Genomic DNA, 15,007 nt, shown 5'->3' with positions numbered 1-15,007 from the left:
CTCCCTCCTCCCTCCTCAATACCTGCCAGGCTCTTGAAGATGTGCAAAGCTGGGCTTTCCCTTGGCAGAGGGCCTGACATCCAGAGCGGGGGGGGGGGGGGGCGGTCAGAGGCTGATCAGGGCTCAGGGTGCCCCTCCTCTCTCCCGCAGACTTCCCTCTCCACACCCATGTCCACCCCTAACTCCAAATTCCCTTCCTTCCTTTGCATCCATCTTGCCTCTGCCAGAAGCTTCCATGTATTGCTCACCCCCTGGGCCTCCAAAGCCTGACCCCAGACACGGGGAACTTTGGGCATTTGTGTGCATGTTTTGTACATGTGAAAGTCACAGGATGTGTGTTGCTTGGGCATCCGTGTGGCTTCCTCTGTGTGTGCATGGATGTGCAGTGAGTGCTAGGCTATGGTGTGTGTGCATGTCTGGGTTGCATATGGGTATGCACCGTTACCGTGGGCTCTCCTTACATTTGAGGGACCTCCAGCTTAATGCTGTGGTCCCCTGGAGGACCAGTCTCTTGGCTTCCTTCAAGCCCCCAGGCACCATCCCTTTTCCATGCAGGTCTTCCCCGAGGAGAGACAGGAAGAACTCCCTCCACACTCCCTTTCTTCCTGCCCAGTCCCACCCCCCAGGGGTTACCCCCCTCAGATGATCCCAATGTGCCCTTGGCTTCAGGCCTAAGAATTGGAAGCCTCAGAGAGGACTCTGAAGCCTCCTGAAGGCTCAGATGAGTCTTTCCAGGTGGCCTTGAAGTCTGGCTAAGGGGAGTGAAGTGGAACTATCCCTGGGGAGTGAGCAGGGTGAGATGGATGGCCAGGAACAGGGTGACGGAGCCCTCAGGGAGTTGGTGGGGCTGGGGACAACTAAAAATATGGGGGTGTCATCCCTAAAAAATTGAGACTCGGCTATGGCAGCCACGAGTTCATTGGTCCAGGAGCATTTGCACAAAAAGTCTGAGCGAGGGATCAGCACTGGAGGTTTTACTGGTTTTGTCTAGTCATTTCTCTGGGGTGGAAGGGGATGACAGCTTAAAATGGATTTTCAGGAATAATGGATTCCCTTTCTTGGTTCCCGGCACCGAGCTGCAACACAAAAGAGAGAGTGTCACTGGGGTCCCAGGGAGAGGGTGACAAAGGAGGGGCAGGCCCAGGACCTGTCCAAGGGAGGAGGTCCTGGGGTCAGGGGCCTTCTGCTGCATGTGGCTGGGCAGCTGATGTTCTGGTCTGTGTCCCTCCATTACCAGAGGCAAGGACCACTACACAGCCTTGTCCCCTCACTGTCCCTCCACACAGTGTCCTTGCCCAGGGCTACAGACAGCACTCTCTGCAGGGCAGACACCAGCAGAGTAGTTCCACTTTCTAATGCCACATTGACCCTTCCCACTTTGAACCCAGGTCCCCACTCTAGACTGGGAGAGCTCACCCTCCATGGTCCCCAAGCCTCCTTTGGCCCTGGCCTTGGCACTTCACCTCAGTCCACTGAAACTTCGTTTCCAGCAGCCTTTATGAGGTCACTGAGGTTGAGGCCTCACTGAGCTGCAAGTGGCCCTGCTCAGCCCCCCATTCCGCTGTTCTTTACCCCTGCCCAGCTGGGCAAGCAATGAGGCCCCACAGTTGTGGCCCTTAGGGGAGTTGTACCCAGTCTACTCACTCTTCCTTGCATTCCTGCAGCGTGGCGGGGGTGTCCTGTGTGGGAAGGAACTTCACTTCCCCCTCAATGGTGGCTCTCTTGATCCCAGGTTTGAAGTCTAGGTAAGAAGGGAAGCTCTGTTTTTCCTGTTCTGGAACTTTTTCTGGCTCCTTGGCTTTGGGTGGATTCTGAGGCTGCACAGGCTCTGTACAAGGTTTCACAGGCTCTTTAGAAGGTGCCGCAGACTTCCGGGATGGAGCTTTGATCATTTGTTCTAAACTGGGCAACTCCATGTCGTTGGAGGCTACGGCCAAGGAAGATGCGAAATTGATCAGCTCTTCCAGGCCGATGGATGGCGGGAGGCTGGAGGTTGACAGACAAGGGCTTGATATTGGCTGGGAGGTTGTGACTTGGCGAAATGTCAGGGCCCTGGAGATCTGGAGCATATTCTCAGGGCACAGTGTGTTCTTGGGGTTGGACTCCTGCTTTGGGTGGCTGGGGGTCTTCTCTGTGTCTCTTTCTTTGGACTGCCTATTTATTGCCTGTTGCAGGCTGTGCTCTGATGCTTGGATGAGCTTATTTGCCCAGAAGAGGTGCTTGGAAGTCTGTATGCGGATGGAGCGATGCTCAGGGCATGTCAGTTCTTTCCCTGAGACACTCTGGAGGCTGGAGTTGGAGCCTATCGACCATCCCGAGAAGGTCCTTGGTATCTCCTCTGTGTAGGGATGGAGGGTCTCTGTTGTGTAATATTGCTGCTCGGTGTGTTCGCAGCCAAACTCCAGAGAGCTCATCTCCCAATAAGGGTCATTGTGTGACTTAGCTTCAGGCCCCCTCTCTGGGATGTCTACATCTGAGTTGTCTTCCAGATCTGGGACTGAGTCCAGGTGCGAATCCACATTTGCTCTGGGCCGAGGCTCTTGCTCTAGCAATTCTTCCTCCATCTGAAAGATTTCAACTAAAATCTAAGGAGGCAAAGCTGGGTGTCCCTGCCTGCAAGGTCCTTCCTGGCACCAAAGACCTGCCTGGGGCAGGAGACAGTGTGGGTGGGTGATGGGGGTGGGGGTGTGTGAGCTGCCACACCAGTCTGGTACTAAGGTCCCAGAACTGTCAAGGATAAGGGTTGGTGGGGATTTAGGAAAGGTGGGCCTCAAAGACTCTGCCCCTTGCCTACCAACTCCTCATATGGGGGGACCTTGTCACTCTCACCTCTAGGTCTTCTTCCTCTTCTGCTAATTGGGGATGGGGCCGTGGGGAGTTGAAGTCATTCCTAAGACAAAAGAAGTCAGAGTGGGTGATAGGGATCCTCGAGATTGGCTCAGGGGAAAAGGGATCTCTGAGACTCTCAAGGTCTCTTGTCTTATACAGGGGCTGGTAAGATGACCTCACTAACTGACCCACTCCTCAGTGTCCCCGCTCCCACAAAGAGCATGATATTCTTAAGTTCCAGTGAGTTTAGAAAATTCCTAGGAGGTTTGCTAACTCATCTGTCATCCCCACAGTGGGATTGGGTGAGTTGGAGGAGACACAGGGAATCTTCATTTTTATGGAACATCACAGGTGAGCCCACATAGCTTGCTTTGAGAACCAAAGCTCAGAAAAAGGGCTTCCTACCGAGGGGAAAGCCCAGAGCAATGTCCACCCACCTGTCCATTCCCAGCTTTGCAGGTCTGGAGACCAGAGATGTGTGTGGATGGGAAGTTTCTCTCTGTTGCTCTTGACCCTTGCCCTCCGTGTTTGGCTATTGTTATCCCCGATTCTTCCTTAGGCACCTGCCCACCACCTCCTGACAGCTCTGTCCTGCACAGGCAAGGCCTCTCTCAGTAGTCAGGCCCTATCCATATCCCCGCTGTGCCCCATCACCCCTCAGCCTTCCTCCAGTGTCAGGGACTGAAGGCAGAGAGAGAAGAGGAATGGCAGACACCCCCACCTCCAGACTTTTGGCCTGGATACTGATCTTGGGAAGACTTTAGAAATGGGCAAAAAGGAGGGAAATTCTAGGTGTGGTGGGGGAGCCACATGGATTCAGGGGGCAAGGGTAGGAGTGGGGAGACTGGTTCTCACGGTATCTCCACGATGTCCACTGCCCCCTTGCCACAGCAGGGAAATCCATTAGCACCTGGCAGGGAGAAGGAGATCAGGGTGGGGAGCTGCAGGGTGAGGGACAGTCCTTGAGGGATCCTGGAGTCAGGGCTAGTGGTGCTGTCCAGCTGCCTCCCCCTCCCCACTGCCTCACCTCAGCCTGCCTGCCATCCCCTCTTCCAGCTCATCCCTCTTCTCTGTCCCCTTGCCACATCACCAGTCCTGTCCTCCATATCAGCTTGCCTCCACTCTTCATCCTGGCCCCGCCTATCCCCCCTCCATCACCCCAGCCACAAGAGTCTTCCCTTCCGCTGATGGAGTGCTACCTCTGCCCCAGTGCTGTGATCTCACTGTGCCAAATATTAGAGGGGCTCATTTGCCCGTGGTTCCACAGCTGGACTTGAACAAAGTCTTAAGAAACTCTCTCTCCCTGCCCACATTGCTGTCCTCTACAGGAGCCTGTAACTGTAGGGGCCACCACGCCCCAGGTGGACCTTCCTCTTCTCCCTCTATTTCTGCTCCTCTGCTGCTTGTTGTCCTCCCCCAGCCCATCCATCCCCACCCAGGCCAGTACCCTAACTTCAGGAGTTGATCTGAGGCAATGCCAGCACCTCCCTCACTGGTGATTTGTGAGTTAGGATCACCCTCTGCAGAGGAGGCTGAGTGACTCCCATGACTGGTCCCCATACCAGGCCCCTCCCTGGAGATTGTATCTTCTAGTGCAGAAGCTGCTCTTTATCTTCCCCTGGGGTGATGACACCCGGTTGTCCCATTCTCTGCTCCCCAGGGTAGAGGATAAGAGTTCATGGCAGAGTGATTCGGGGGTGACGGGGGCAATCGTGCATCAGGCACAGTGGGTCCCCATGAACGTGGGCTGGGGCAGGAAGTGACAGTCCTGGTTCTGGCTAAGAAGAACATGAGAATGTGCTGCGGTCTCTTCTTGGAGATGTAGACTGGAGGGCAGTGGTCCTTGCAGGTCTGATCCAGGGGTTGGTTTGGGATCTCTGTGCTTCCGCCTGGGCCTGGAGATCTTGTAGTAACTGAGTGGTAAGGCTTTGAGGGTATCTCCATGGGCAGCACCCCAATGGCCAGTTCTACCTCCTTGTCCACAGCTCCCCTGGCTTCCTCCACAAGTCTGCTGCTCCATCTCCAGCTCCCCCTGGCCCAAGCCTGGCTCCTCTGCAGCCTCTGAGTGGACAGCCTCCCTTCACTTGCTTTACAGTTTCCCTGGGCAATTTGACCAACACCCATAGCCTCAACCCTTCCATAAGTAGCAACTAAGTATGGACAAGGGGGAAATGATTATGGAGTGTGGGGGCTGGAAAAAAGTCTGAGTTTGACTCCACTTGGGACCTCTGTGCCTGACTTAGGGATGTTCTATTGAGGATTCAAGTAACAGCCTATGGTCTATAAAATAATCCCAATTTCCAATTGTTGCCAGTGTACAGAAATACATTAAAACTGGGTACAGGCAGGAGTCTCCCAAGTTCGAGGACAGCTTCAGCAACTTAGCAAGGCCCTAAGTAACTTAAAAAGACCCTGTCTCAAAATAAAAAATAAGAAGGGCTGGTAATGTGGCTTAGTGGTGAAGTGATTCTGGATTCAATCCCTAGTACCCCACAAGGTATATTGGTGACCAATTTTCCTTTCTTATGATGAGTTTTGATATTAGATGTTAGAATGATATTTATACAGTCAAGGGCCATCAGGTGCGTACACACTATTGTGCAACCACTGGCACCATCCATCTCCAGAATATCTGTTTCTTTTTTTCTTATGATACTGAGAATTTAACCCAGGGGAGCTCTACTACTGAGCTACAATACCAGCTTTTCTTATTTTGAGACAGGGTCCTGCTAAGTTGCTGAGGCTGGCCTCAAACTTTCTATCCTCTTGCCTCAGCCTCACAAGTCCCTGGGATTATGACATGTGCCACTGTGCATGACTATTTCTTCTTGAGTGAGCTTCCAAAATTTTTGTCTTGTAAGGAATTGGCCCATTTTATCTAAGTTGTCAATTTCATTTGCATGAGTTATCCATTGAACATAGGTAGAATCTGTAATGGTATCATCCCTTTCATTTCAGATAACTTTGGTTCTCTTTCTTCTTGGCTGGGGATTTATTAATTTTGTGGATCCCAAAGGACCATCTTTTGGTTTCACTGGTTTCTTCTGTTTTCTGCTTTTCTTTCTTTCATTGATTGCCACTTAGCTCTTTATTCTTTTGCTTACTTTGGGCTTCATTTGCCCCAATCCCCTTTGTGAGACAAAAACTGACATACAGATTTGAGGACTTTCCTTTTTTTTTTTTTTTTTTTAAAGAGAGAGAGAGAGAGAGAGAGAGAGAGAGAGAGAGAGAGAGAGAATTTTTTAATATTTATTTTTTTAGTTTTCGTCGGACCCAACATCTTTGTTTGTATGTGGTGCTGAGGATCGAACCCGGCACCTTACATGCACTAGGCGTGCACTTTACTGCTAAGTCACAACTCCAGTCCCAGATTTTATAATTTTCTATCTTTGATATAAAATGCGTAGGTCCACATGTATTTTGTTGTTGTTTTAATTTTTTTTGGAACTGGGGATTTGAACTCAGGGGCACTCAACCTCTGGGCCACATCCTCAGCCCTATTTTCTATTTTATTTGGAGACAAGGTCTCACTAAATTGCTTGGTGCCTTGCTTTTGCTGAGGTGGCTTTGAATTCCTCCTGCCTCAGTCTCCTGAGCTTTCTTTTGTAGCATATATTTTCAATTCCATTTTATCTTTCCTGTTGACTTTTTTTTCTGTAGACTTTTATGAGCTACAACTCTGTTACTTTAGGATTTATAATATACATATTTAATTTATCCTAGGTTCAAAGGGTAGTATATTGCTCTACAAATCGTATAAGAACCTTATACAACACACCTTCATTTCCTCTTAGCCTGGTATTTAATATTTTAAATATTAAAAAATGACAGTAGTATAAATTTGTTTGCAATGAGTAAGCACACGAGGGGGACCCACAAGCACATCAGAAGGTCCATCATGTCTTTAGAATGTGGATAGCGGAGGATTGGCACCTGATGAAGAGGTGGAGTCAGAAGTAACTCCAGCTGAGGAGAAAGAGCAAGTAGGAGGAGGATGAGCCCACCTGTCCAGGTGAGTCCCAGGGGGGCCAACTCAGAGAAACTAGACAGGACAGAGCCATGGGCTGAACGTGCTCCTTCCCCACTGTAAGTGCTGTACCCGTGGCAGCCACATGACCACCACCAGGAAGGACTTCCACATTCTGGCAGGCAGTGGTCCCCACTGATGTGTTTGGTTCCTGCCTGGTAATCTTAAAGTGCTATCTGCCAGGCAGTAGGTCCTAGAGTCACAAGGATCTCCATCAGCTTTTTAATTATTCTACTCTTGAACATGGACAACCAACTATTACCAAACACATGTCAGTAGCAGATCAAGAGAAAATATGATCCTAGAGTACCAGAGGTAATTTGAGAAACAGAAAGAGCTCAAAGAGCAACTAAACATTTTTTAGAGATTCAAGAATGAATGACTATATTTAATACGTTTTACATCAAAAATAAGAACAAGATGTTACGAAAATTATAGAAGGAAATAGCTTTGGCAAATAGGTTTAGAAAATTAAAACAGAGAATATCTCCAGAGGTGGAATCAAAATGTAAGATAACATGAGAGAAAAGGATCATAGGAGATCCATTTCTGAATTCTAGAAAGGAGATCAAGAATAGAGAACACAGAGGGCTGGGGACGTAACTCAGTGGTAGAGGGCTTACTTAGTGTGCTCGAGGCCCTGGGTTCATTCCCCAATAGCCCCCAAAGCAAAACACAACAACAAACAATAGCAAACACAAGAGAAGAAAAATCAAAATCTCCCTGAGCCCAAGAATGAAACTGAAGGATGTCCCTAGTTTAAAAGAGTTCACTGAATGCCTAACTTGACAGATGTCAAAACATCCTTGCTGTGAAAGTACATTACATCGGTAACAAACAACTCCTAAGTGCTTCTAAAGAGGAAAACCCAGTAACCTACAAACAGAGGAAACTCATACTGGTAGCAGACTTATCAACAGTGGTTTTATTGTAACTAACTTGCCTTTAAATTCGGAAGAAAATGAATTTTATATCCAGCCAAACTGTCATTTCAGATACAAAAAAAAAAAAAAAAAAAAACCCAGAAAATTTACTTTCTCTTTTTTAGGAAATTATTTGAATATGTATTAAAGAAAATGAATATGTACAATAAGAAAGTCTAGAAGGAAATAACATGTCCATCCCAGCAAAATAGCCAAGTCCCAGATATCTACTAGATAGAGGCCAACAATCAGTTCAGATTTGGTGCAGCAAACAGAGGGTTCTAGATAGTAGATCTGAAAAAAGAAATTCTGACCGAACAATTGACCAGACATGGCAGTTGAGGGGAAACTAACACTATGATAAAACCAAAGGGTGTAAGAAAAAGGCAACATGAACTTCTAGGAAAAACAAAAAGCTGGGTAAGAAAGAAAAGGTAGGGGCTGGGCTATAGCTTGTCTAGCACATGTGAGGCCCTGGGTTTAATCCTCAGCACCACATACAAATGAATAAATGGAATAAAGGTATTAAAAAAAAAAAAGAAAGAAAAGGTAACCATGATACCTTCTTCCCTTGGTTTTTGCAACGAATAGAAGTTAGTTACAATAAAACAAATCTTGTTCGTTAACTTTCAATTTTTAGACTCAATATCTAGAAAATATTTGGAAAACGTGACTGTGGTTATGGGACAACGATATCGTCTCAATATTCAGACACCAAAAGTGCAGGTTAGAGTTTCGGGGAGATAGAAGGCAGAGAGAAAAGCTAAAGAGAACGAAGGAGCTCTAAAAATATCTTACTTTGTGGAGTATCAAAAGATACTGTCTTGGGCTGGGGATGTGGCTCAAGCCGTAGTGGGCTCGTCTGGCATGGGTGGGGTGCTGGGTTCGATCCTCAGCACCACATACAAATAAAATAAAGATGTTGTGTCCACCAAAAAATAAAAAATTCTCTCTCTCTCTTTCTTTCTCTCTCTCAAAAGAAAAATACTGTGTAAAGTTTATGAAAATAATAATATGAGTATATTCAGTTTATAGGAATCAGCAGATCTAAAGCAATTGATGTTGGGAGGACCGGGAGACTGCCTGGTACCTTTACATCAGCAAAGAACTGATAAGTGAAGAATGAGCTTGTGAACTTGCAGAGATAAAAAGGTAATTAGGCAGAAAAACGGTTCAAATGGAACAACTGCAGTGGCTTCCAGGAGTTGACCTGAGGATGTAGAGATCCTTGTTTTTTGTCACTGAATAAGCTCTTCAGTACCCTTGAGATATCTGCACATGTCTTTGATAAAGTTGAAAGAATATGGTGAGTGCCTGCTCTAGGCCAGGCATGTACTGGGGGCTGAGGATACAGTGATGAGCAAGTCCTTGTGCCCAGGTTGCTTTCAAGCCTGTGAAACATAGCAGACGCTCCCATCTGATTCTTATTTACATTTCACCCAAACTCCAGTCATTTGTGTCTGACCTCAAACTCATTGTTCCTGACCTCAAATTCACTGCATCCAAGACATTGCCCACAGGAGAGGGTGCTGTCTTCTCCCTCTGCCATCCTGATATCTTATTGTGATTGGAGGGCTCTCCATCATGCCAGGTTACAGGCTGCTTCTCCAGTCGCCCCAGGTCCATCCCTGCAGACCTCTATCTGAGCACATGGTCTCCTGCTCACCTTCCTTGAGTTCTTTGGCAGGATGTGCAGGTTGCTCACTTGGAGTCTCTTCTCGGCATGGAGCCTGGCACAAGGTAGATGCTCAGCAAACGTCTTTGCAAAAAAATCCGAATTCCTCATCCCTCTCCCTCTGCCAAACCCTGCAGTTGATCCTGCTTTTCTTGTCTCAAGTTCACACGCTGCAAGGCCAGACTTCGTGTGGCCAGTGCTATTCTGCATGCCTGACACACCCTCTTTCTTTTCCAGGCTTTCCTCTCTTGATAACTCCCTTCTCCTCTCCTGATTCATCCTTTGCCTGAATTTAGAAACCTCTGTCACCTGTGACTCCCCCACACTTCTGTAGCTCCTGACCTTCCTTTTCCATCTCCACTGTTTCTCTCCTTGCCTTCCAATGCCACAGCCAACACAAGCCTAGCACTGACTTCCTGCTGGTGCTTGAGCTGAGTGCTTTGCACACGTTGACTTCACAGCTTCCTTATGCACGGTGGCTATGACTGTCCTCTCAGAGATGAGAAAACTCCTATGAGGTTGCACAGCGATAAAGAACAGCACATAACCTGAAAGCAAGCCTTGGTGGCTCCGAACCCTGGGATGATTCTCATTAGCTATTTGAAATCTCTTCAAGCCTCTAGTGGAAACACTGCAACCATGTTCTCCTTCAATCTGGGCTTCTCACTGATCCCTGAGAGTCAGCTACATAACACCTGCCTCCAGTCACACCAGACTCCACTGTGGCCTTCATTTTTTGGCATCCTGCTTCCTGTCCCTTGCCTCAAGGTCAAGTTAACCCAGAGTATGGCAGGCTCTTTTGTGTCCCAGTGCTTTTGCACATGTTATTATATTTGGAAAACCCTCTCCCAGAAAAATCTTAAACATGCCTGAAAGCCCAACTCTAATCTCCAGTGTCATCTTCTCTGACAAACCAAGCTGTCCCACCTACATCTACATTTGTTGAGTCAATCCACTTTTCAGGGCCTGGCACAAGAGTCTTGGAAGGGGTGCAATAAATGTCACAGGAGTGATTTATGGTGCCTGTGAAAATTCCTTAACCATGGATTTTGGGAACGGAGAGAGCTACTCTCTGGCACATGTTTAATACTGGCTCAAGTCCTGGGATAGCTGGTTCCAAGAAGAAAGTCCTAATTTCAGTTGAGATCTGAGTCCTCAAGTGGAAAAGGTGACCAATAAATACTTGTTGAAAATCGTCTGCTCCTTCCTGTAAAGTTCCAAGCATCAACCAAGGAGTTGGACGTGAGTTTGGGGGAGTATCTGCAGTTAGGAATAATTCGTGAGTCGTTTCCTGGACACACGGCGACTACCCTTTCCGTGGGTCCAGCGCCCTTCCAAGAACACCCTGAATTCAGCTCAAGAGGAGTAAGTGCGCGGCCGTGCACAATCATTAGGTGCTGAGGCTGCGGGTGGAGTAAGGGTTGTCATAAGGCTTTGGCGGGTCCACCTTCCTTTCGCGCGCCCCAGGCACGTTCTGTTCAGCCCCCTCCCGCTCGCTCGCTTCCCTCCCCGGCCCGCGCTTGCCGTGCCGCCCTAGGCGCCCACCCTGCCCTTCGCTCCCACCTGTCAGCCCCATGCTGACCGAGGCTCTGTCTGGGAGGCGGGGAGCGGACTGGTGGCTGCTGCCCCTCCGCCTCCAGTGCGCTCTTTGGTGCGGGGGGATGTGGGGGCGCTGGAAATACTGGGGGCGCTGGCGCCTGTGATGTCGCCGCTTCTGTGACGTTCCCGCCGCGACTCCTTAGGCACGGGAACTGCGCTCTGGCAGATCACACAGAGGGAGGGTGTGGTAAGCGGGAGGCTGCTAGACTGGACTCAGCACCGCTCTGGGCACCTGACGCTGCCCTTCCGTGGGTCCAGATCCCTCCGGAACAGATGAATCAACCCAAGCTGCATAGATGTGCAATGCACATTCACTGTGCACAGCTATTGGGGGTGTGGAGCCAGACCATTCAAGGTATCCTCTGTCCCTGCCACATTGGTCCTCAGCCAGATCCTGCTCTGTGTCCAAGGAACTCATTCAGGCAAAGTCACCCTCCACCCCCATGCAGATGCTCATGAGCAGCTGGAAGTGGGAAGAGCCCCAGCCTACACTCAGTTCAGTTCAGTGGATGCCAGGCCTCAGGGACAGGAGGGATGAGCTGAGGCATTTTTCATGCACCTACTTCTTGGTGCCTGGTCAATGCCTAACATCCCACCTCTAGTTGCCTTCTGGAGGTACTGAGCTGACCACCTTGGCAAAGTGTGCAAGTCTGGTGTCTTCTCCCTCCCCTGCTTGGCCCTGCAATTTCCTCAGGGATTTCCTTTCTACCATGGGCAGGGCATCTTGCCTAATTGGTCTGAATGGATAGTCCAGAGATCACCGGGTCCAGAGAGCAGGCAGGAAAAAGAGACACCTGTGGCTTAAATGATGTAATCACTCCAAACTTTATTGTTCACATAGTTCTAACCCAACACTGCAGCTTGGAGGGGCTGCAGTGTTGGGTTAGAACTATGGGGCCAGCTCTCCCTGGAGCAGTCTGGCTCCATGCTAACAGCGGGACAAAGGCCACATCGGCTGGGTGGGGGACGAGCTGCTTCTGAGGAGGGATCTTGTGCCCCTCCCTGCAACAATTCACAGTTGATTTAATGCTACATGAGTCTCGAGCAGCTCCCCGCAAATAAAAGGCCGAGCAGGGGCCGTGGGTAGGGAGTGCTCACCTTAAACTGAGGAGAGGTTTGAGGGATCAAATGTACATGGACAGTCAAGACTGAGTCCCTTCACCCATACCCTGGCCTGCTTGTGTCCATGTAGAGCCACTGCCCTCCTGGAAGGCAGCCAGGAAAGTGCTTTGAGGTCATTGGAGTGCAAAGTGTATCTGGCAGTGCCCTGGGACCAGGGGCTGGGCAGGGCAAGTGTACTGGATGTTGGCAGTGTGGCAGGGGAACAGCCCCTATACGGTGCCCCATCTGCAGACTGTTCCTGTCAGGTGGGTCTCATGTCGATCTTCACTTGTCTAGACAAGGGAACTAAGTGTCAGCCAGTCTGTGGCAGGGCACGGGGCCTGCTCTTCTGGGGAGCAGCAAAGGGACACGTGCTTGTGCCTAAGGGCTGAGAACCACTTCACTGCAACACCTTCTTTGGTTCTTGGCTGAACCAGAGTTTGACTTAGGAACTGAGCTGTGACAACCTACAAAGGTGGTGTGTTCTACCAAGGAGGCTTCCTTCCCAGTGCTAGGCATTTCTTCCTCCTCTATCCCAAAGGGGGTCTGCAGCCAGGAAGGCCAGGCAAGGGGTCAGAAGCCCCCACTAATGCAAGGGCAGGAACACCTGCTGCTCTGGTCCTAGATGACCTGGGCATGGGCCCTCACTCTCACACTTGCCTGGGGCTCTCTTGCTTCTCCTGCCCCAGGCCGGAAGTTGCTTTCCTCCGATTGCCAGCAAGTGGTCACTGATCCAAATGGGTCAGGCCAACTCATGTGAAGCAATGCAGAGAAGACCCTCTTGGTTCCCATGGGAAGAGTCCTCCTGCCTTCCTTCCTCTGTCTCCTGACGTGGCTGGAACATTTTCTTGGCAGAGATGGCAGGACTCAGGTGGGAAGTCCAGGGGGGGTGGTGTATCATTTGCCCCCACTTTGCTGCTGCCAGCCCCTGGACCCACTACTGAGTCAGGGGACAGCAGATCCCTAGGAACAGGCTGGATCTGTATCTCAGGGTGGCATCAAGCACCCAGAAGAAAGGTTGCTCCAGGTGGACTGGAGCTAGCTGTGGAAGGCAGGGCTAGGGCCGATTCTCCAGCCGGCCATGCTTGACCCTCCAGCTCCAGGCAAAGCTGCCATCAGGGGCCAGGGTGCACTGCAGATCGATGCCCGAGTCAGGCACCTCCATGTCATAGCGAACAGGCTGCCCGTCTTTGGTCACCAAGCTGAAGGCTGCAGCTGGGATCTAGGGGTGGAACAAACCAATGGATTGAGACAGTGGCACAGGGCTCAGAAGTCACCTAGAAGTGTCAAACTGATGAGGTCCCCAACCACCCTGGGAGACATCTTCCTCCAGCTGAACAGGCAGCCTCTCATTCTGGAGAACCAGGCGAATCCCATCTGGCTCCCCAATCACTGAGACCCCGGGGACATCTGAAGCCACGTCCAACTTTTCTTGAGAGTGCCATTTCTATTTATTTGAAAGCCTTCCTCCTGGAGGGTGGGGACTCTGACTCTAGGTGTGTAACCCCCTTACCTGGCTGCTGATGCCCGTTGCGATGTCTCCCACCTTGACCCGGTGGAACTCCCGTATGTGCAGCTGTTCACCATTGAGAGACTGTATTTGGACTTTCACACCTAGATGGCAGGCAAGGTGACAGTCAGGAGGGCAGCTGTTGGCTTCTCAGGGAGCAGGGACAGGCAGGGGACGGGGGAACCTTTTGTTAGAAGTCACTCTGCTCTCTGTAGAGGGGAGCAGGTCCAGCTGTGATCAAGCGGCAGAGATGAAATTTAGGTTGGAGTGGCCCTCCTAGTACACACCTGCTATAACTCTCGGTGGCCACCAACACCTGGAATTTAGCCTGCACATTGCTAAGAGCTGAGGTTGGCTCCCAGGGGGAAGCAGCACTCCAACTTGGATGCAAAACAGAAAGGAACTGAACACAAAGACTCTTAAATTAGATTGCGGGCAACACAGATTGCTTCCTGAGCTGAGATGGCCTTTGGCCCAGGCAGGGGGGACCTGCTGCCACGAATCACACCGGCCAGAGCTGTAGGCTGATGAAGCCCAGCCACCACTCCATGCAACCAAGCTTGAAAATTATACATTGTCTTTCTTATCCTCTGACCTCAAATCCCTGGAGAAGAGTCCAGTGGACTCGTCACTGACTTGTTGGTTAAAATGCTCACGGATCCTATTTCCTTCTTTTTCCCTCAGAACACATTAATTACTCAGCTTCTGGACTCCAAGCCAGGAGAGTCTGCTCCCCTCCCCAAGCCAGAGGACCTTCTGGGACTCCATCAGCAGCCAATAAGAGGACAATGACATTTCATTGTCCCACCAGGAAAGGCTTGTGGATGATTAGGGTCCTTGCCAAGGGCCTCATGTTCAGGGTGCCCAGGGAAGGGGACATGAAACCCTCTGTGACTCCCTAGCTCCAGGTAGCCCAGCTGATGTGGGGCTGCCGAGCAGGTGAAAAGGGGACCTACCATTGAAGTAGCTCGGGGTGTCGGTGGGCCGCCCTCGGGCCAGCACCATGTTGCAGCTGGAGCTTCCAGCCTCCGCCTGGCTGCCCCATGAGTGTACACCGGAACTCAGGGTGTCCCGAGAGCTCTGAGAGGCCTTTGATGGGTTCTGAAACACAGGAATGGGCACAGATTCAGGGCCCTGGGTTCAGGGAACTATCTCTTGTCTTTTGTCTCTTTTGGGACAAAAGTGGCCTGGACCTTCTGGGGGGATGAGGCGCTATCATGTCCTAGTCTGAAGGAGGGTAAGGTGTATGTCTACAGGGGACCAAAGTCAACTTCCCTGTTCTCCCGTCATCCTCTCTTGCCCACCACTTGCACCATAGCCCATTCCCCAGCTGGACATAAAGC

The 15,007-nt window shown here is 50.3% G+C and overlaps 2 protein-coding genes across 4 annotated transcripts in view; both read right to left on the bottom strand.

Annotated features, from left to right (window-relative positions):
- Positions 1-987: 987 nt before the first annotated feature.
- On the bottom strand, positions 988-3,726 carry Spata32 (spermatogenesis associated 32). The gene is given in 5 exon segments (XM_027947068.2): positions 988-1,005; positions 1,007-1,076; positions 1,645-2,564; positions 2,830-2,890; positions 3,685-3,726. Coding segments are annotated over 3 exon segments (1,008 nt in total). The 5' UTR covers positions 2,830-2,890; positions 3,685-3,726.
- An 8,133-nt stretch (positions 3,727-11,859) lies between these two features.
- Positions 11,860-15,007, bottom strand: part of Map3k14 (mitogen-activated protein kinase kinase kinase 14) — a 42,603-nt gene continuing 39,455 nt past the window's right edge. For all 3 annotated transcript variants that reach the window (XM_027947039.2, XM_027947040.2, XM_027947041.3), the window contains 3 exons: positions 14,621-14,765; positions 13,668-13,768; positions 11,860-13,376 (listed from right to left, as the gene is read on the bottom strand). In XM_027947039.2, coding sequence (XP_027802840.2) covers positions 13,212-13,376; positions 13,668-13,768; positions 14,621-14,765 — 411 coding nt within the window. In that variant the 3' untranslated portion in view covers positions 11,860-13,211. The remainder of the gene's footprint in view (positions 13,377-13,667; positions 13,769-14,620; positions 14,766-15,007) is intronic.

Source organism: Marmota flaviventris, chromosome 17 (genome assembly GCF_047511675.1).
Source record: "Marmota flaviventris isolate mMarFla1 chromosome 17, mMarFla1.hap1, whole genome shotgun sequence".
NCBI lineage: Eukaryota > Metazoa > Chordata > Mammalia > Rodentia > Sciuridae > Marmota > Marmota flaviventris.
The sequence above is the reverse complement of the archived record's forward strand: the minus strand, read 5'-3'. Positions and strand labels throughout refer to the sequence as shown.